General features: G+C 38.4%; 1 protein-coding gene across 3 annotated transcripts in view; it reads right to left on the bottom strand.

The window, feature by feature from the left end:
• RABGAP1L (RAB GTPase activating protein 1 like) overlaps positions 1-21300 on the bottom strand; it is a 252449-nt gene that overhangs the window by 67749 nt on the left and 163400 nt on the right. For all 3 annotated transcript variants that reach the window (XM_030493475.1, XM_030493474.1, XM_030493476.1), the window contains one exon: positions 11674-11715. In XM_030493475.1, the coding sequence (XP_030349335.1) occupies positions 11674-11715 (42 nt within the window). The remainder of the gene's footprint in view (positions 1-11673; positions 11716-21300) is intronic.

Here is a 21300-nt window from a genome sequence, read left to right as displayed (position 1 = left end):
GTTGGAAACTTATTACACGCCCTACCATTCTTAAATACTTCTGCATCCTCACTGAACCCTGTATCTTATCTTTATCCATGTCTGACCAGGAAATGTGATTCTTCCTTCATGGAAACTTCACTTCTCTTATCCATGCCATTAGATTACTGTCCTGCACTTTTCAGAAGAGCCTGACTGAAGTGAATTTAAAAACTAAACAAGGCCCATAAGAAAGTAACTTGCACACTAAGTAGAATGTCTTAGGATAAACAGGTATTACTTGTGCTTTGATTTCCATGTCATACACTATCTAGTCTTTTAAGTACAGTTAAATTCTGTTTCTGACTTTTCCAGCCATGTAATGTCTGTTTACTCACATGGCTCCAAAACAGTTTAGATCTGCTCAGATGTACACAGCTGAGGTCCACTCAGGGGAATTGGCTAATGGTGAAATATTCTCTAAGCAAATAAAACCATACAGAATATGACTTCAGATTATCTGTATTTTCTGAATTCTGCAGCAAGATACCAAGGATGTTGATGGGCAGTCCTTTATAAATCTCTGTACTTTAAAATACACCAAATTAGAAAAACATATAGAACACTATAGAACATTAATGCATATATGTGTATATACACATGCATCTGTACATAAAACCAGAGAAAATATTTGGGAAAGAATCATGAGATTCCATGCAAAATGATGGATTTCTAACTATCATTTTATGACGGTCAAAGTGAGAGCTCTGCTTCTTGTACTGTTTCCTACGTGGAAAAATGTATGCACCATCATGACCACTGCAGCTTCCATTTTTACTATTTTGCCAAGAGTGCGCAAAGCCTGAACACAAACATGATAGTTCTGGGTGTTCATAGTGGTTCAGTTCCCAGATATCAGTGTTCTTACTTGCACGTTTAACAAGGCATGACAACTTGCTGTAGAAACTGGCAACCTGCATAATTTTAAAATTAAAACCCTTTGTGAATACTATAGATTTTTTTTCTCTTGTTCTGCTTCCTGTGCCTGCCCACGCTCTCTCTGTGCGACCAGCCCAGCCTTCTGAGTCCTCCCTCTATCCCATTCCTTCCTGCAAAACCATGACTGGTCTTGTCTCCTATCCTGTGCTTTCTGTTGACAAGAATATCGAATTTTTACCATAACGGGGCACAGTACTGAAAGGTCAGTATTGAGATAAACTAAACATTTTCATAATTGATATATCAATTGCTAATTGATCAATGCTGATGTATGATAACATCTATGTTAACTGTAAAAAAAAAAAGGGGGGGGGAACTGGATTACCTTTAACATTTTAGTGGCAAAAATTACTGACTTTGAAAAGCTAAGTAGACTCTAAAACTGGAAGAACAAAAAGGAAGTTCTCTTTCAAGTTAATTCCTATAAAAGGTAATACAAATTCTGCACCAGAACAGCTCTGAAAATCCGTATAACTTAAATCATGCTCACAGTAAGAACTTCATCTCTTACCTTATCAGAAATTACTTTGTCCTTTGTATTCTTCAAGTCTAACTACAACTGTGTGATCTGGATTTAGTGAAGTTTACGTCTTTATCATTATTAGAGAGAATATGATAAAACAATTAATTTCCATAGCAGTTTCCATCAGCAATCTGTGCTGTGGTCTGTGCTGGCTCGCCTATTCTTAAATGGCTTGGAAAAGAGGGTGAATCATGAGGTGACAACGTTTGCAAATGCTATTAAATTATGCAGGGTTTTAAAGACAGGGGCTTACAGTAAAGAATTGCAGAAGGACCGTAAGAGACTGAATGACTGGGCAATAGTAAGGTAAATGAAAGTCAATGTAGATAAATGTAAATTGATGCACATGGAGAACAATATCAATTTTACACATAAATGACAACTGAGCCGGCAATTCCTACTCGGGAGTGAATCCTGGAGTCACTGTGGACAGTTCTACGAAAATATCAGCTCAGTGCACAGCACACGTCAACAAAATACATCAAACAACAGGAGTTAATAGGAAAGGAAATAGAGATCTAAACAGAGAATGTCATTATTCTACAGTATAGATCCATGATGCGTTTTCATCTTTGGTATTATGCATTCCTCTGGTCCTCTCCCAAAAGGAGATAACAGAGACAGAATAGTATTTATAGAGGGAATAAGGATCATCACAGGCTTCCAAATGAAAAGACAAAAAATAGACTAAGACTATTAAGCCTGGAAAATAGAGTTGATGAGGGATATGTAAGAAAATTATGAGTGGTGTGGAGAAACTGAAGAGGTACTAACTGTCCAAAATGCTTTCTAACACAAGAACCAGGAACCTCACATGAAACTCACATAGGTGACAGATTCAAAGCGAAACCAAAACACAACTAAGCTGAGAAAATCTCTGAGCCTACTAGTTTACCTGTATTCAAAAAGGCACCAGACAAACTCATGGAATAACAATCCATACAGAGTTATTAAATATGAGATACCACTTCTTTCTCAGAGTCTCCAAGACACAAACTGCCAGAGATTAAAAAACCCACAAGAGTATTACTGTCCTTTTTTACAGTCTTTCTCATGTATCCACTGTTGCCAACAAGATACTGGGGTAGATAAACTTACAAGTCTCATCCGGAATGATTATTTTTATGGTTTTATTTACTTCCATTACCTACTTAAGAAAAAATTGTCCCACAGAATCACAAAATTTGCTAGGTACATGAGACATATATATACTTACAGCATTACAAAAATAAGAATTAATAATTAAAAAATAATAGTATCTATCAGAACTGTATGTAGTCCTGAAAACAGCATCATCATTTTCCAACATCTAGAAATTACAAGTAGACAATATAATGGAGAGGTGTCATCAACACATAAATCAGGCTTCAACACTGCTAAAGAAATGCAGTCCCACAAATTTCATGTTACTTTTCTGCTTTCAGCCTTCTTTTCCTTTAAAGAGAGAACACATCCCCTCCCCAAAATGCAAAGTTTATGGTGAACATTCACCTAATAGAAATTTAATTCTAAGAGTGAGGAGGAGATCAAATGAGCTAAGAAGGTAACTAGTCAGGACAGGATGGATTTTTAGCATGCAGATAAATGCAGGCATTTAAAAATATAAAATTGGTTATATTAAGGCTGGAAAATCAGTAGTCTGGAAGTTGAATGATTCTGGACATTTTCAGGTACAGATTTCTCTTTTTAAGAGATAATCTCCAAAAAGTCACCAAGTACTGGCTTCTAAGGTAGGGGGAGTAGGTCTGGGGAAGGAATTCTTCAGCCCAGCAAAACCTACAGTTAAAGGATGTCCTCGATTTAGGAACTAGAAATATAAAAACATCTGAGAGCCTCTTAAAAACTGAATTTCTGGTCCACTGCCTAATGGAGAAGACCTTGAAAACAGAACAGCTGGTTCTAATCTCTAGCACCACTGATCTCTAGCACCAAAGAGTTAGGATCCTCTACCAGAAGCTTCAGCTCTTATCCTGAGATCAGCCACGTAAATAAGCTATAAAAAAATTGGTACGAAGGAAATCTATTTTGCCTTAGACTCCAATATGGACACTGTTTTATCCTGAAAAGTGCCTTTTGAAGATTTAATGCACTAAAGAGTAGACTAAACCAGATCACCTAGAATCAAAACCAGTTTAGGCTGGAAAGGAACCCTGTATGTCACCTCAACCAATCTCTGGCTTAAAGCAGTTGAGGCTCCTCAAGCCATTGCAAATGCAAAGGAAGAGCAGAGAGAGAATGCAATAGCTGTTTTATCTCCTGGATACAAGGGCTATGCCCAGTTACACTCAGTGCAGTTTTCATGTGATACCTCTCAAAAAGTTAAATAATTGTCAATTTCATGCCAAACTGGAAGGCAATTCACATTTTTTTGATTATCTGCATTGACAATATGCCAGTTTTACCTAAAATAAACACCTGTCCAGTCTTCACTGACTTCCTCAGAAGTTTAGCCGGTAAGACTATGCAAAATTTCAGTAAGATACAGAAGAATCTGGCTGCTCAACTTAACTGTTCCTCATACCACTTCCTTTCATCTGACTAATAAAATGTATTTCATTACTTGCTTGGGCTTTTTCCTTGTCTTTTTTAAAAGACTACACTACTTTTTAAACTCTAATGCCCCAGGCTAAATTGTGACAAGTGATAATTTCAGAAGCAGGTGACAAAGGGAAGTGTAATCACAAGGGATGTCACAGCGGTCACTTCAATTTACACTGCAAGCCACACAGCTCCCTGACGGAACAGCTATAACTTACCTATGAAAAGCAGGATCTAAGATGCACAAAATTGGATTACTGCTCTGGCTATCTTTGGATAAGTCCACTTCTCATGAGCATAAATTTTTGAGCTATGCCTTTTACACAGAACAAAATTTCAGATCTGATTTTAAAGTTACGGGTTGGTGCAAGCGGCAGTTCAAGAGATGGACAAAATCCAAGACAAGGTAGGTCAGATGTCTATCCAAAGATGTCTTCAAAGTGAAAAACGAAAACCTACAATGTTTGTTGGTTTTCAGTGTAATGAAACACTGTATGTTCATTAAGAAGTGAAATGTAAATGTATACAGAAGTACAGCATAATTTTATTAAAAATTTGTGCTCTTACACAAATCCACATCTAAGGAGGTGAAATAGTATTTGTGGAACCCTCTGGTTAGTCATGAATACTATTTCATACAAATGCAAGAGAACATTACAATCCTCAATTATGAGATAAAGTAGATTTTCTAGAATAAGGAAATACAGCATCAATACAGAAAACACAGTGTGACCTCTCAAAAGATAAAGTCATTCATCTCTAAGAAGATTAACACAGAACTGAAGAGACGCAGAAGGAAAGTACGAAGATGCTCTAGAGTTGACGAGCACTAAGAATATTGGTTTATTTAGTAAACAATATAAGTGGTACCTATAAATATTTCAAGGTGATAAACATTAGTGTGAATGTCATTGGAAGGGGACTACTTAAGATGCACAATGTGGACGTCAGAGTAGATAAGTGTAAAATGATCAGTAATAAATTTAAGCTGGAATAAGGGAAATGGCCTTCCACCAGCAATACTGCTGCTGTTACAAGCTTATGAAATGGATGTCATGTCACATAATGGCATAATATAGCAAGGAAACATTTCTTTGGCCCAGGAGGTCCTTTTCAGTTCAGATACAGAATGATATAGAGATAACAAAATCCCAAGGTAATTTTGACACTGTGTTTTTTTTTTTTTGTTTGTTTTTTTTTTTTAAATCTAGGAAGCCTGCTACTTGAATAAATAGTATCATCTGTTGTCCTGCCATTGTAACTGGTATGCTTCTCCCTAATCTGTTGGGCACAGACTGACAAACAGCATTGAGATTGAAAGGTAGCAACAGAAATAACCAAGAAATACAACTGCCTTGTTTGCGTTACAGTTAGCACTTGATAACGTGCAGTGAGGAGGAGTGTTAAGAACCCATGAGCACTAGTAGAAAAGCTGCTCAAATGTGCCTAAGTTTAAGGAATGATATATAAAAGTACTGGTTTTAAGATTGTATATATACTGAAGTGAATCTCTGTAAGATAGTAACACACTGGATGGGAAACACAAGCAGTAACAAATACATTTTTTTTTTCACTATTGTCTACCCATTTCAATTTGAATATTATACACCTTTGTCATCAAAACTATGGCTTTCCTCTGGCATTAAGGAACATGTTTTTAACAGGCACCCAGGAGAAAGCTCAACAACCTAAGTGCTGACCTTAAGTATTGTTATGAATCACACTCCGTGAGTAGATGAACCCTCAAAAAGAAAGTCTGGATATGGGCCTATTTTAAAAGCCTGTGGTTCATTCTTGCATTTCCAGTTAACAAGTACTATTCCCTACCTTTTCGGTTGTTAGTAACTACAATAGCAGTTAACTCAAATCCTGATTTCTCCACAATCGCGTATTTTAATACTTGTTTATCTTGCTAATTCTAAAATAAAGCGTGCATTTAGCTGGTTTTGAATATTAAAACATGAAAGAAAGCTTATTATTGATAATTTTTCTTAGCATATGCGAAGATTTTAATGTTTACTTTGTAATTTCCAACAAAGAAACTAACTAGTTGATGACAAAGGGATCAGAAAGTATGCTGGCACTGGAATGGTCATTTCCTCTCTTATTCTCAATTAATGGTATTAACTCGGATTTTAAAAATGAAAATATCATTGTTGTTTGTTGGGTTGTTCTAAACAACTGTTCTAACCACAGTTTTCTACACTGCTTTTTTCAACACTGGGGCTCTTTTCACACCATAGTGCTTCACTGTATTTTCTGGTGCTCAGAAAATGAAAGGTGAGGGATTTGATTTTCTATCATCAGCTCAGCTTACTAAATGTTAATTCAGGTGCAGTCTCTACATGACATAACTAATTGATTAATGTCAAACTGTAAAATACTGCCACCAGCTGGAGAGTCTGACAGATGAGCATACTGTGGAGTACATGAAAAGCAGTGACGTGCATTAGAAACCATTACATTTGGATGCTGCAGAAAAAAAAAGACTGTGATTTTCCTTCAATAAGAAATCAGATTAACGCCCTATTACAAATTATTGCCTCCGAGCTAAAGAGCTTTAATCCTCTAGCTGTTCCTTGCTACAATCATACTCAGAATGTGGGAGAAGGAAAGGGAAAGGATTCCCCTCGTGTCTTAAATACATGTTTATTTTCCAAAGATTACTGCATCAAGATGTCTCGGGTAATTGGCCACAGAAGTAGTACTGTCATTTCAAAACTAACAAGCATTCACTTTGAATACTAGCAGCTGGTTGTAACAGTGAGAAACAGCATTGAGTACAAGAGAGTTAAAGATAAAAGCTTCTATTCTGGTGCTATTTAATGAGGGATTGAGAGGCACATGCTTCACAGGAAAGTGAGGAAAATGACATTTACACAATAAAGACTCCGATACTCCACTGATGAAGGATTCCCTCATCCAAATTAAAAATAATCCAAGAGATTGTGGATGAGAGAATAATCACCCTCTTTTAATGAAGAACAAATCCTTAGGAATTGCTTTCATTTGCTTCAGAATCAGAGAAACAAGACCTCAGAAATACGCAGTTTTTAAAGTGGTTGCTCTGCAGCATGTACATCATGTTTCTGTGACTTAAAAAGACCGGTATGCTAAACCACTTTGTTTCTGATGATTAGAAGAGATTACGAACACATCTGCATAGGAAAAAAAAAAAATTACTTCAGCTCTCAGAGTATAAAATTATTTTCTTCCCTAAGAGAACAGCAATTCCTGCTGAAAGCAAATCATAATGCTGAGTTAACTCTATATAATCACCAGCTCCATCTTGCCAGTTCCATAGAACTGTGCTCTTATGTATTTCTGACTTAGAATCTTATCTTACTTACCTGTATTTTCTTTGTGCTTGTTTTTGGCTGCAATATAGAAATACTTTTCCAGGATAACACCTCCCTTACCATCTAGAGCCTATTACTGCCAGAACAAGCAGATACAGCATACTGCACTTGTGTATATATATACATACACGTATACAAGAACTGCTATAAGCAGAATTAAAACCAATACTTAAAGCTCTTAAATTTAGAAATAATTTATAAAAAGACTGACAAAATACTTTCGTGAATTTTCCTCTTCTTGAACAGCCAAAAAGAAATGTTCAATCGCATAAGCATCATGTTGTGGAATAGATATAAAATGAAAAGAGTGAACACCTTCTGTTAAAAGAAATTGGGCTAATTATTAAACACACACACACACACACAAAAAAAAAAAATCTTGACTTGAAGTATGACATCTGTGAATTAAGGATTTTAGTCCTTCCGAAGATTATCACACTTTTAAACAATTGTTCTGCTGCTAACCTCTGTTCAGCCACTCCCACTAGCAGCAGCAGCAGCAAACGTAAGGAAAACAGACCGCTGTGTGTGTGTATACCCATAGTCTCATCCTTCCTAACTGAATTCAACTAAGTTCTCCTTTCCTGAAAACCTTGCCAGCTATTTTCAGCTCAGTGCAAGCATGCCTCCTTCTCTTTCTTCTTCATTTTTAAGATCCATAAGATGGTATCTCTACCTCTTTCCAGAACCTATTCTTTCTCTATGGCAGCACACCTGTTGGGTGCTGCCTGGATGCTTGCTTTCACTTCTTTACTATCTATCATGCCACACCCTAATAGATTTCCCTTTATCCAGACTGGCCTTGGGGAAAAAAAAAAAAACCAAAAAGGGAAAAAAAAAATAAAGAAAAGAAGAAAATTAACAAGCCTCCATAGCTGCAAATAAAATATGAAACAGGAAGAAAAGAGCACACACTTCACTCCCCCTTTTTTACAAATTTAGATTTGTGTAGGAGCACTTCCTTGGAAATGTACATTAAACAAATATCCTGTTTATAGGCAATTTCATTTAATACATATACTCATGTAGAAAGTCACAACACCATTTAACACATTAACTATGATAGTGTAAAACACAAGTTATTTTGGACCTTTCCTTACTATAAAGCTACATACTATCCCTTACCTACACTGCAGTACTTCACCAAAGTTACCCTACCTCAAGTGAAAACGAGTGTCTGGAAATTTCCAACTGCTCTACTCAGAGCAGCAGCATATACATGTTCCTGGTGTTGAGCACTTTTGCTGTTGAACTTTGTGCCGCAAAAGTTGAATCCCTGAGAATTACTCTTCACTGAATAACTCAGCTAGTAGCTGCTTGCCCTTTTTAGGTAACTGATACATCTTGCCTCTGGGTGAAGATCAGAGGGGTAGTCTCCAAGGAGGATCTTGCAGCAGGCATCTGCTACTGACCTTCAAACCAAAACAGTAAGGCCAACGAAGTAATATTTGGGTCACTTAAGCAAACTCTGGGTCAACAGACCCTGGTTATTATGGGTCACTTCAACTACCCAGATGTTTATTGAAAGAACACCACAGCAGTTCACATGTCATCAGTCAGGTTCCTGGAATACGCAGAGGACTGTTTCCTCACGCAAATGTTAGATGCGCCAACCAGGAATGAGACATTGCTGGACTGGCTACTCACAAACCAAGAAAACCTGCTTCATAGTATCTCAGCCTTGGCTGCAATGATTACAATATTGTGGAGTTTGGGATCCTGCTGAGCATGCTGAAAGTTAGTACTAAGAAAAAGGTTTTAGACACCAGAAGAGCAAACTTCAGCTTGCTCACAGCTCAAATGGGAGGGGTTCTGTGGTAAGCTTCTATGGAGGATAAAGGAGCTAGCGAGCATTAGGAGTTTTTCAAGAACACTCTCCTGGAAGCACCTGAACAGTTCATCTCCTTTAAAGGTAAGGGAAGTAGGCAGAGCAAGAGGGCCCCTTGGCTTAAATGGGAGCTTCTGAGTCTGCTCAAAACCAAAAGAGAAGCGTATCAGAGATGGAAAAGTGGACAAATACCTGCTGAGAACTATAGGGGCATTGCCAGGGTGTGCAAAGATGCAGTTAGAAAAGCAAAAGTACATCTCCAATTCAAATTGGCCAGAGATGTCAAAATATACAAGAAAGATTTCTTCAGGTATTTAAACAAGCAGAAGCAGAAGGAAAATACTGGCTGGCTCTTAAGCAGGAGGAGTGAATTAGTCACCAACAATGTTGAAAAGACAGAGGTTCTCAACACTTTCTTCACCTCTGTCCATACCAGCACTGTTAAGCCTCAGGCCTTGGGAAAAAAAATCCAGGCTCATACAAACACAGACCCACCATCAGTGAAGGAAGAGTTGGTACATGCACTATTACAGGAACTTGACAGTTCTCTCAGCCCCTACAGATCTATGGGCCCTGCCGTTATTCACCCAAGGGTGTTAAGAGAGGTGGCTGATGTCACTGCGAAGCCACTTTCCATAATATCTGAGAAGTGTGGAGATCAGGGAATGCCCCAGAAGACTAGAAGGCTAACATCACCCCTATAAGAAAGGGTGATCACATGTACAAGAAGGGCTTAAAGGAGTATCCAGAAAATTATAGGCCCATCATTCCTAGTTCATACCCCTAGATAGCTATGGAATGAATCCTCCTGGGTGCTATACAAGTCAAATGAAGCACATGATTGGGAAAAGCCAGCAAGGATTCACCAAGAGCAAATCATGCTTGACAAACCTTCTATGACAAAGTAACCTGCTTGGTTGAAGTGGGGCAAATGGTGGCACTGTCTACCTGGATTTCTCCAAGGCTTTTGATACAATTCCCCACAGCCTCTTCCTAGAGGAACTGACACATTACAGTCTAGGCAAGTGGTCCATACAGCGAGTGGGAAACTGGCTGACCACACCCAGAGAGTGATAGTGAATAGTTCCTTTTAAACTGGTGATCTGTCACAAGTCGGGTCTCCCAGGGATGGATAGGGGGCCAAATGATGTTCAGTGTGACCTGGATGATGGGATCAAGTGTACCCTGATGAAGTTTGCTGATGATACCAAACTCCAAACTGTGGACACTTCAGAAGGGAGAGCTACCCTGCAGGATGACCTGGATAGGCTGGAAGAGTGGGCTAACAAGAACCTTATGAAGTTACAAGGACAAGCGTAAGGTCTTGCACCTGGGAAAACATAATCCAAGGGTGCGGCACAGGCTGAGATCTACTTGGCTGGGAAGCAGCTCCATGGAAAGGGACCTGGGGGTCCTAGTGTACAGCAAGCTCAATATGAGTGAACAGTGTGCTGCTCAGACAAAGAAAGCCAACAGGATGCTGGGTTGTACCAACAAGGGCATCACCAGGAGAGATAAATATGTCATTATCCCACTCTACTCAGCAGTGGTCAGGCCATACCTGGAATACTGTGTTCACTTTTGATCCCCTTTATGCAAAAATTCTGGACAGGCTGGAGAGGGTCCAGAGAATGGCCACAAAGAAAGGCCCAGGGTCTGGGCCTTTTTCCCAAGAAAGGTTAGACCAGATGATCCTTGAAGTTCCCTTTCCAAGCTGGTATTCTATGATAAGGAAGACACTGAACGACTAGCAATAGCAAAATGATATTAGTCCATATCCACGTTATGGAGTGGTTGTGTTAGGAGTGACAAGCTGTTCTACTCTGAGCTTTAGCCTAAACTATTTGATGGGAATATCATTTGACTACAATGTGGCATTTCAAATGCCATACCATGAGCCTGTATGCAGACTGGATTTGAACTAGAACCAACTTCTAAAGGTCAACGTAAGTTAACTGTGAGCTACCTCACTGGCATCAAAAGGGCCAATGGTTTACCTACAGGTTTACTTGTTTGCTTGTTTAGGTAAATTCTGTGTTCAAGACAAAGATAGAAGTTCTCCATATTATAAAAGACTTCCATTCCTCTCTTGACATTACAAATACATTTGATACCAAAGAATACTCAATTACATTTCTTGAATATTTATATGAAAGAACCCAGCCACAAAATAAATACACTGTGAAATGAAACAAAATTGTTTTCTAAATAGTAATTACATGAGACATTTAAATCTTCAGACTGCATTCCTTGTTCCAGGAACTTTATGAAATGATTAAGTTTAATAAAAACAGATCTACTGTAAGAACAATTCTGAAGACATCTCTACCCAAATAGGTATTTTTCCTCTGTTCCCTCCTCCAGAAGTTCTGCTATTATTGTTTCCTTAGACATGACACTTTAAGCTAAGAAAATTTTCCATACAGTTTAATAAAATAAATAAATAACTCTTCTGATCAACGACTTACCTTTAAGAGAGCCAAGGCTACATGGAAGATTATGTTCATACCCTGAAAATAAGCAGAAAAATACTTCAATCAGTCCCAGTATACAAATCTCTCTTCCCTATTACTTATCATCATGTGACATCACAACTAGATGCTGCAGATCTTTAGGGAATGATTCCCTTTTCCGTGCTACACTTCAAAGTTCATCATTAAAGCCCCAAGGCACAGCTCCCAAACTCCCAGCTGGGGTAGATGACAGCTCTTTGGTGCTTTTGGAATCTCACTGTTCAGTCAGGTGCTATGAATGTGAGAGGATATCCCTCCATCATTTCAGTACACGTCAATGCTGATTTTTATGAACAGTGGAGAATATTGTAACAAGCAAGGCATCAAGAAAATGTAATAAATATTCTAGTTGATCAGATTTTGCCAAGTAACTTAGCTATGATTAATCATGTACAATCTTTCATGCTCAAACTGAAAAAAAACCCCACAACAAAATAGAACAAAAAATAAATTAAAAAAAAAAAAAAAGACTCCACAAGTACACGATACACCTTTTTGTTTCTATTAGCCAAAAGTCAAAACTATTTCAAAGGTAAGCGAACTGATGTCTGTACCACATAGTTGCTTTCTGGTTTGCAAAACCTGGAAATACAAGTGTGCAGAAATCTATTCAGTGAAAAATACAATGACAATGTTTAATTATTTAAAAATCAAAGAAAGTAAAATGCACTCCACTAACTGACTACAGAGGGGTGAAGAAGGCTACATTTCCACTTACATTGTATAAAAAAATAAGAAATACCTATTCTCTGCTTTTTGTTCAACATCTTTTCATTTAGACAATAAAGACCTTGAGATTTTTACAGGGCAAAGGTGAACACATACCCTGATTGAGGCTCCTTTGGAGCAGCCTAACTGAAACTATTCTTAGAGTCCTGCTTGACAAACTAGCCAGGGTCAGCTCAGCCAGAGGACACAACACGACAGGCTTGCTAACAGTACACACATTGCCTTTGCTGATGGAAGAGACTCTCCTGTCTACAGCCTACATATCTTGATTATTTAAGATTAGAAACAGCTTTTTGCTCATCCAAATATGAAAAATACCACATGCAATTCTCACTTGCTGTACTATGTACTTTGTGTTCACACTGTTTTCCTAGATTATATTTTACAAATCTTCTTGCCTGCTTGTTTGATGATATGATAAATCTTTTCTTATAATGTCTTTCAGAGCTGATAACCTAAAACCGTCTCAGCAGATTCACATGCAAGTCACTGCAACACATATTGTTGTGCGATAACAACAGCACTTTTTATAAGGCCTCCAAGGAATTTCTGCTTCTGCAATGGAGTATTTTTCCAAGCCTCTTCCTGAAAGCATGAGACCGTATGTCTGTAAAATTAGCATTTATATAAATCTGCAGAGACTTTTCAGAGGCATTCTCACAAAGAATTGGTATTTTTTTATGTAGATAATATGGTGCCTTGAAGGGAATTTACCATTAATGAGTCTTGGAAATGCTATGACATTCGACATAATGAATATTACAACACTCCATGAATTACTTTGCAATTTGATGCACAGTCATTATAACAAACTGATTTTTTCCACTAGAGGTCACAATTGTAGCAGGACTGAACCTTGCTTCGTTAATAGGAAACCCTTACAAATAGGACAGCACATATTTCAAGTTATTTTACTTTTTATACTTCCTTTTTATAGCAAAAAATGTCTGGCTGTGAATTTCAGTCATGACTAACAGCACCAACAGCAGTAAGTTCTCAGTACTCTGTTTTATTCCAAACATCAATCTGAAGTCAACAGTTCATTCCACATGGTTGTGACATTAACAACTTTTACTTCCTGAGAGAGGATTTGATATGAACAGACAATGTGTAAATCAGAGGCATACCTACAAGCCTTCACAAACACTGTTTTTATTTCTTAACCAACTGATCAGATTTTGTTATTTTATGAGTAGGAGTATTATGGCTAATTGCTGGATTACTTGCTGTGTATTTTCTGGCACTACCAAAAAAAAAAAAAAAAAAAAAAAGAAAAGAAAAAACAAACCCCAAAACACACACCCCCCAAAAAAAACCCCTCAAAACCAAAAAACCCAACACCACCACAAACAAAAAAACAAAACCAAAACCAAACAAAAAAACCCCAAAACACCCACCCCCCCAAAAAAAAACCAAAACCAACAACCGAAAACCCCACCACAATTCAGTTCATTTATTTTCTAAATACTTTTTTTCTGATCTGCCTGAAACTCACATTGTTCCTGAATCCAAACTAATCAAAATCTCTCCTGGTACTCCTCTTCCATGATCACTCTTCACATGGATAGCAAATGCAGCAGAAATAGGTTTCCACCTGCCTTGAGAATCCCCAGCTCCTTTCCTAGCCTCATCAGGGAAGTGGCAGCTCACAGACTCCCTCATAGTACTTGAGATAACCTGTTCAAGGCACAAGCACTCAAAAATCAGAACATCTGAAGGACTAAAAAACTTTGTATACAACAAAGATGAAAAAACCTGCACCTTCATCTTTCCTCAGGGGGAGAGGTAACCCCCAAATCAAGGCAATGGTTTAGACCTGAGGCATCAGTTGCTGCAGTTTAATGCTGACCAGCAGCTTGGACTTGCTCGACCTGAGGGACTAATATACCCCTTGACAGCTGAATAATTGGAAGTGGCATTTGGCAATCTAGAGCAAGGTTTCTACTCATGTTTGGATTTCAACAGAATCACAGAATGGTTAGGGTTGTACGGGACCTTAAAGATCATCTAGTTCCAACCTCCTTGCCATGGGCAGGGACACCTTCCACTAGACCAGGTTGCTCAAAGCCCCATCCAATCTGGCCTTGAACACTGCCAGGGATGGGGCACCCACCACTTCCCTGGGCAACCTGCTCCAGTGAAGAATTCTCTCTTAATGTCTAATTTAAATTTCCCTTCTGCCAGCTTAAAGGCATTCTCCTTTTGCCCTGTCACTACATGCCCTTGTAAAAAGTCCCTCTCCAGATTTCTTGCAGGCCCCTTTAAGTATTGGAAGAGGATAAAGTATCCCTTGAGCATTCTCTTCTCCAGGCTGAACAAGCCCAACTCTCTCAGCCTGTCTCCATAGGAGAGTTGCTCCAGCATCATTTTCGTGGCCTCCTCTGGACTTGCTCAAGCAGGTCCACGTCCCTCCTGTGTTGGGGTCCCAGAGCTGAACACAGTACTGCAGGTGGGGTCTCACGAGAGCAGAGGGGGAGAATCCCCTCCCTCAACCTGCTGGTCACAATCCTTTTGATGCAGCCCAGCACACGGGTGGTTTCTGGGCTGCGAGCGCACACTGCTGGCTCACATTAAGTTTCTCATTGACCAACACCACCAAGTCCTTTTCCTGAGGGCTGCACTCAATCTATTCTCCTCCAAGCCTGTATTTGTACCTGGGATTGCCTGACCCAGCTGTAGGACCTTGCACTTGGCCTTGTTGAACTTCATGAGGTTGGCATTGGCCCACCTCTCAAGCAAGTCAGGGTCTCTCTGGATGGCATCCCTTCCCCGTGCCAACCACACCACACAGTTTGGTGTTGTCAGCAAACTTGCTGAGGCAGCAGATTCAATCCCACTGTCCACGTCACCCACAAAGATGTTAAACAGCCCCTTAGGAACATCACATGCCACTGGTCTCCATTGGACATTTACAGCAAGATATTTTAAATTTCAAATGCCTTGCCCAATGACTGAACTGCATACCTGAGCTATTTTTTATTAATGCATGCAAGACCATTCTAACATAGCGAAGTTTAATGATGATGATTATGAAAAAGAAGGCTCAGCTCATTTTTCCACAATCTCTTATTTAAAATCCTACTTCATGTACCACACACTGATTTATAAGATTCAGCTTAAACTTCTCCATCTATTTTAGAGCACCAAAAATATCAATGTGCACCAGACACATAAATCACTGCTAGCAGTATCCCTCCAGCAATTTTATAATGGAAACATGAAAGTACATACAAATCATCCACAAGGGGTAAAGAGAAGGGAGCCCATATGAAATAAGCTTTGGATAATTATTTTTTTAAATCAATGTTTAACTAGGCATTTTGAAATAATGCTTTAATATCATGCACCTCTCATCTTAATTTTTTTTTTTTTTATTACAAATGTTAAAGTTGTTTATAATTACCTAAACACTTGGGTATTTTAATATATACAACAATCAAAAGTAAAAAAATACACTTACTAAACAAGAACTGATATATAAATACAAGAGTGGTTACAGGCTTATCATCAGGTTGTACGGCTTCTCAATTTATGCAGCCATTCTCTTTCAGGTTTTTCAACCTGAAAGGCTTTACTGCTAGCGAGTAAATGAGGGAGGAGTGCGCAGCCTGCACAGCTCACAGACACTAAGCCTACAAGCAAAGATCCCAGAAATGAGGCATGTGGATATCCTCCTCCAAGAAGCTTTTAACTAGCCTTTTGCAGAAGGCTAGCAGTTGCTATGACAGCTTAACTTACCAGCCTAGTTAAGCATCTGCACCGTATCTTTTTTTGTTCAACAGGTGTTATTTAAGAACCCTCCTAAGCTGGTGTAAAAGCCTAGAGCATTTTAAGAGATCTCATTAAGCTCAGGAGTTTCGGAGAAGGAACAAGCCCATCTCTAAGCAGACAACTCTTGACTCTTCTGCAGTCAAGATGGTAAGATAAGGGTCAGGAAAGGGAAAATGTTAAGGGTTTGTGACATCTTACAGCCTCTTTATGGCTCCTGCTGCCTACCCTGCTGATCGTTCTCTGCTTTACAAAGACTTCCATAGGACAGCACTTACTCAAGAAGAAAGAGCATAGTTTTGCAGAATAACCCTTTATACGTACTGGGATGATACTGTTGGGATGAACACTCACCATCCAGTAGGTCACCATTTAACTCATTAAGATTGCACTTCATAGAACCATCAGCTTATTTTAATTATATGTCAAAAGACTGTAGAAACAGTGAAAATGTATCTCCTGAGACTGTAAAAACAGAACACTTCAACTGCAAATAATGCATGTGGGCTGAAATTAAGACTGGCTTAAAGTAAGTCAAAATCTTACTATGTTAACTCTCTTCTAACGAGAGATTTTCAGTTCCTTAACTCCCTCTAAAGCCAAAATTCCTTCTGCAGACAGAAGCCCTCCTTGAGGACTCCTGACTTTGAGCCCTTCCACACTCTGAAACAAGATGATTTTTTAAAAGGCCTGAAGATTGGGAACAAAGAACAGTCAAGATCCAATTTTGTAGGATCCAGTTTGTATTCAGTGAGATCTCTGTGACAGAAAGGATGCTTGTGACTTCATTTAGAAGGGAGGAAGCATATCTATCCATTTGATCCAGCAAATCTATCCGGAGACTGGAAAAAAAGGAAGTTAAGGAGGCAGCAAACTAACATTATTAGCGAAGCTCAACAGCCAAGTGTGGAGCTGACGGAAGAGTTAGGACAAACAATTTAATCATGAAGTATTTGGACAACATACGCATAGGGAATTACTTCAGACTTTATCACCTCTTTTAAAGCTTCTCTTCAATGACAGAAGCCTTGGGAGAAGGTAGACTAATCTAAATACTAGCATCTCTCCCTCTCCAACCCAGACCACCCGACAGACCTTCCTCTGGTTACACGACAATACTCTCTGCATCACTTTCACAAACAAAAGGAAGTGAAACTCTTTTAAAAATATGGAAAATTCATTTTTTATCTGTGTCCTTATCTGTGCTTTTGTTCCTAGATATACATGACATGTAGGAGGAACCAGTGAATATACCGATACAATATTCTCTAATATTAAGCACCAGTTAAGATGTGTATGAAAGACAACTGTTCACCTTCTTAAGGTCAGATAAGACTCAAGCCTCAAATGACAAGCCATCAGGCGAACCAGTTAACCTGTTCCAGCTTTCTAATAACTGAATTTCCATTTTTTTATAGAGAACTTAGCTGTTCAACTGAATTTGACATTGTTTTGTAATCTGAAAGTGTTTCATAATTATGTGTTCAGTTGCACACTTTCAAAGGAGCTACAGAGGGTAATTGGGGTTACAAACTCCAAAGGAGAATTAAAATTCTATTTATGTTTTGGATCGCTTCCAGCTAAACATTTATTTGACAACTCTAATATGTTCAGAACACACAATAAACTTAAGGAATGTCACAAATGTAATTATTTTGCTGACAGCATAAATATATGGTCTGAAGCTTAAATTTCTCTTTGTAAGAGCACAGGCTTGGAGTATGCTCTGCAGGGATATGGATGTTAATTAACATCTTTTACTCAGATATAGTTTGTATAACTTGTACATTTATTCTATTTCAATGACAAGACAACTAAGGGAAAGAAAGGTTAAATCTTGTTCAAATACGGCACAACATAAAAGACCAAGCTTTGTATAAGCAACAGATACATCTTGCTTACTAAACAGTTATATTAGAGAGAAAAAAACAAAGAAACAAACAAAAAAAAACCAAACAAAAAACCAAACCCCAAATTGCCCAGAGATCTTACTGCTAATGTATGAGGTATGGTCGACTTAGACTGGGCTTCCCCCAGTGACTCCATACACATTGCCTACTACAATAACTCACAACAGGAAATGCTGTAAGACAAGAAAGACGAAAATACAGAAATCTCCATCCTGATACTACGATGCTGTGAATAATTCAGAAACTCAATTAAAACCAGTTGATTAATTATTAGATAAGCAGGTACCAGGGAGATGGTAAAAATGGCACCACAGGATTTGGTATTTGTTGTGCCACTTTTCTGTATTTTGCAGCATGAAAAGGCATATGAAAATACTACCAGGCAACCATGAACCTGTATTAGTATGATTCTGCATTACATTTTGGTTCGTTGGTTGCTTTTAACAGAAATGAATGGGAGTACTAGTCAATATTTACATGGTTTGGTTGATTTACACGTAATTTGCTGCTGAGATGTCGCTATGGCTAAACGAAGGTAGAGAGTGCTATGAGGTTAGCACTTCCCTCCAGCTTCTGTGACTGTTTTCAAAGCACAAAAATTACAACCACAGAATTTTAAGTCATCTCCATGTATCAAATTGCTCCCTGACATTAGCTATTTCCACAGTTGCATGTTCCTAATTCACAGGCAACTGGTTATGGGCTGGCAGTATGCTTTCTCCATTTGCTTGACCAACCCATTTAGTAACATTATGTTGCTGGTTTTCAGAGGTTTAAATTACAGGGATTTTAGACACTCCTTTTCCTCTTTCCAAACCTGATTAATATGGGGACAAAGAAAGGGGCCTGAATCCACTCTAGGCATCAAGGGCCTTATCACATACATATGAGGACAAGAAAAGAGCCTTATATCTCTGTAGGTAAGACAGGTCCACCAGCTCTCACATGGAAACAGGGAATGACTATGAGACATGCTCGGAAGAGCAGGAATCTTCCAGACCCCAATTTTCTTGATATGACACAAGATGAGGGTTCAGAATATGTCTCAAGAGAGAGCTGTGCCTCCTGCCCTTCTATATGTAGTCACATAACATACAGAAAAACGCATGCCCGTGTTAAATCAAATCCTGCTTCCCTGCACCCTGTCTGATCTCCCTCCCAAGGTTCATTTTTAATCTTCTCCCTTTCTCTGACAAAACAGAGTCCTGGCCCTTGCCTCTCTGCACCTTGACATCAATTTTATCTTTCCAACAATCACCAGAATGCAAAGTTCACATTTTGATTTTACGTACTTAGAAAATTCAGTACAGCCTCAGATTCCAAGCATGAACTAATGGGAAGTGTTTTGGCACAGGCAGACTGCACTACCCTCTTCCTTAAAAACAGTCCCTAAATTAGCTTAGCTTCCTGGATTTGTTCATGGAATATCACACTCCCATTTGTGATACATTCCTTCAGTTATTTCTGAAGTAGTTTTTGAGGACTGCCAAGACTGCTTAGAATATGCTGCTGTTCAAAATACAGCAGATGGCACTGGTGTTAAATAACCATTATGGAAATTTACTGTATTCCTAGAAAAATCGACCAAGTGAACATCAACTAGTAAGTGGCTAAAATATTTCAGTAGCAATGGAGAAAATAATTCAGAGACATACTGTGAACATGGCATTAGTGTCTAAGGCACAAATTAGGTCATTCAAATAGGTCCCTCATCTTCGGTAACTTTTTACCTGTATCTTAGGACATTTTCTGAAATGGAAGCAGCCTCAACATTTTAGGACCACAACATTTATCAACATCACCAAAAAGGCACCTTCTGTTCACGTGAGTTATCTTCAATTGCAGATTGTTGTGAGACTGTTTTTTCTTTGCTCATGCTGAGCATTTATCGCCAGCCTAGTTATTTTGGGATAAACAAGCTGCGGCTATGACTGGAAGATACATAAATTATGGATGCTCACAGGAACACCTGGACAACATAGTGTAAATGGTTATGTTAAACCTTGTGGCTCTCCAATAACCTCTTAGATACAGTCTATTAAAATACTCTTCTCAGTCCAAGTTTGAATTATTAAAAATTCTGTGTAGCTTTGGAAGTGAATAGAATGTTTTGTGTTTCCTGTCCCTATCGCGATACAGAACATGGTATTACATAGCTCCAATATTTCTGCTGTTGATTGAAATTTTATATCCAAACATCTAATACCTCTTTAGACCTTCACTTTGAAAAGAACTTAGAATTCTTTATCATTCTAATTTGAATGTTTTAATCACACACACGAAAGCTTAAAAAAGTTCCTCATGCATCAAACACAATCAAATACTACATCCTCTTTTGTTTCTTTTTCCTTTAATTTCTGTTCTAGTACTGAAAAACTCCCACAGTGGAATATAGCCGTAGTCATCAGATAAATTATGCTAAAATTACTTTCAGCATGGATTTAAAATAACTCATCAAACACATACAAGCAAAACATCCAGGGCCAGAAAACCTGGCTTTGCAACAAAAAATATTGTAATAGCTGACATGTCAACAGATGCTTGAATGTAGCCAAGCAGCATTACCACTGGACATGTATGTTCAAACTCTAGTCTTCCATCTTGAGTCTGAGAGACAACTGATTCTTATTAAATCAATTAAAAGCTAGTTATAGCAGTCTCAGAAAGAAATACTGCCCAGTCTCTTTACCTGAAACAGCAGCAGCTGATAAAGACTTCAGAAAGGAGACTTAGCTCTCTAGCAGACATAATGCAAAGAGCAATGGACAGGAGAAAAGACACAGTCTAAATGCCAAACTCTAATCACCTATATTCACAAGCAGGAAAACACACATCCCTCCTGCCTTTTCCAACTTACATGTAAGACATGACTTTTGTGAAGAGTACTGAAATAATACAGGCATACTCAGCACAGATCTACACCTACTTAGAATTTAAGCCTAGCTTTTTACATGCTGATTCTGAAAGAGATTGTATTTCTAGCAAGCCCAGTCTGCTGTTCTGTAAGAGTTATTAAAACAGTCATAACTGGGTTAACAAATGTAGAAAATGTGTGAACAGGTAATTCCAAAAAGTTAATTTTTTCTTCCCCTATAGATCTACAGAAGATAAACAACTGTACCCAATCTTTTATTTAAGTCACATTTCATCTGAGCGCAGATTTACAGAGGAAGTG

Source organism: Strigops habroptila, chromosome 8 (genome assembly GCF_004027225.2).
Source record: "Strigops habroptila isolate Jane chromosome 8, bStrHab1.2.pri, whole genome shotgun sequence".
NCBI classification, from domain to species: Eukaryota; Metazoa; Chordata; class Aves; order Psittaciformes; family Psittacidae; genus Strigops; species Strigops habroptila.
The sequence above is the reverse complement of the archived record's forward strand: the minus strand, read 5'-3'. Positions and strand labels throughout refer to the sequence as shown.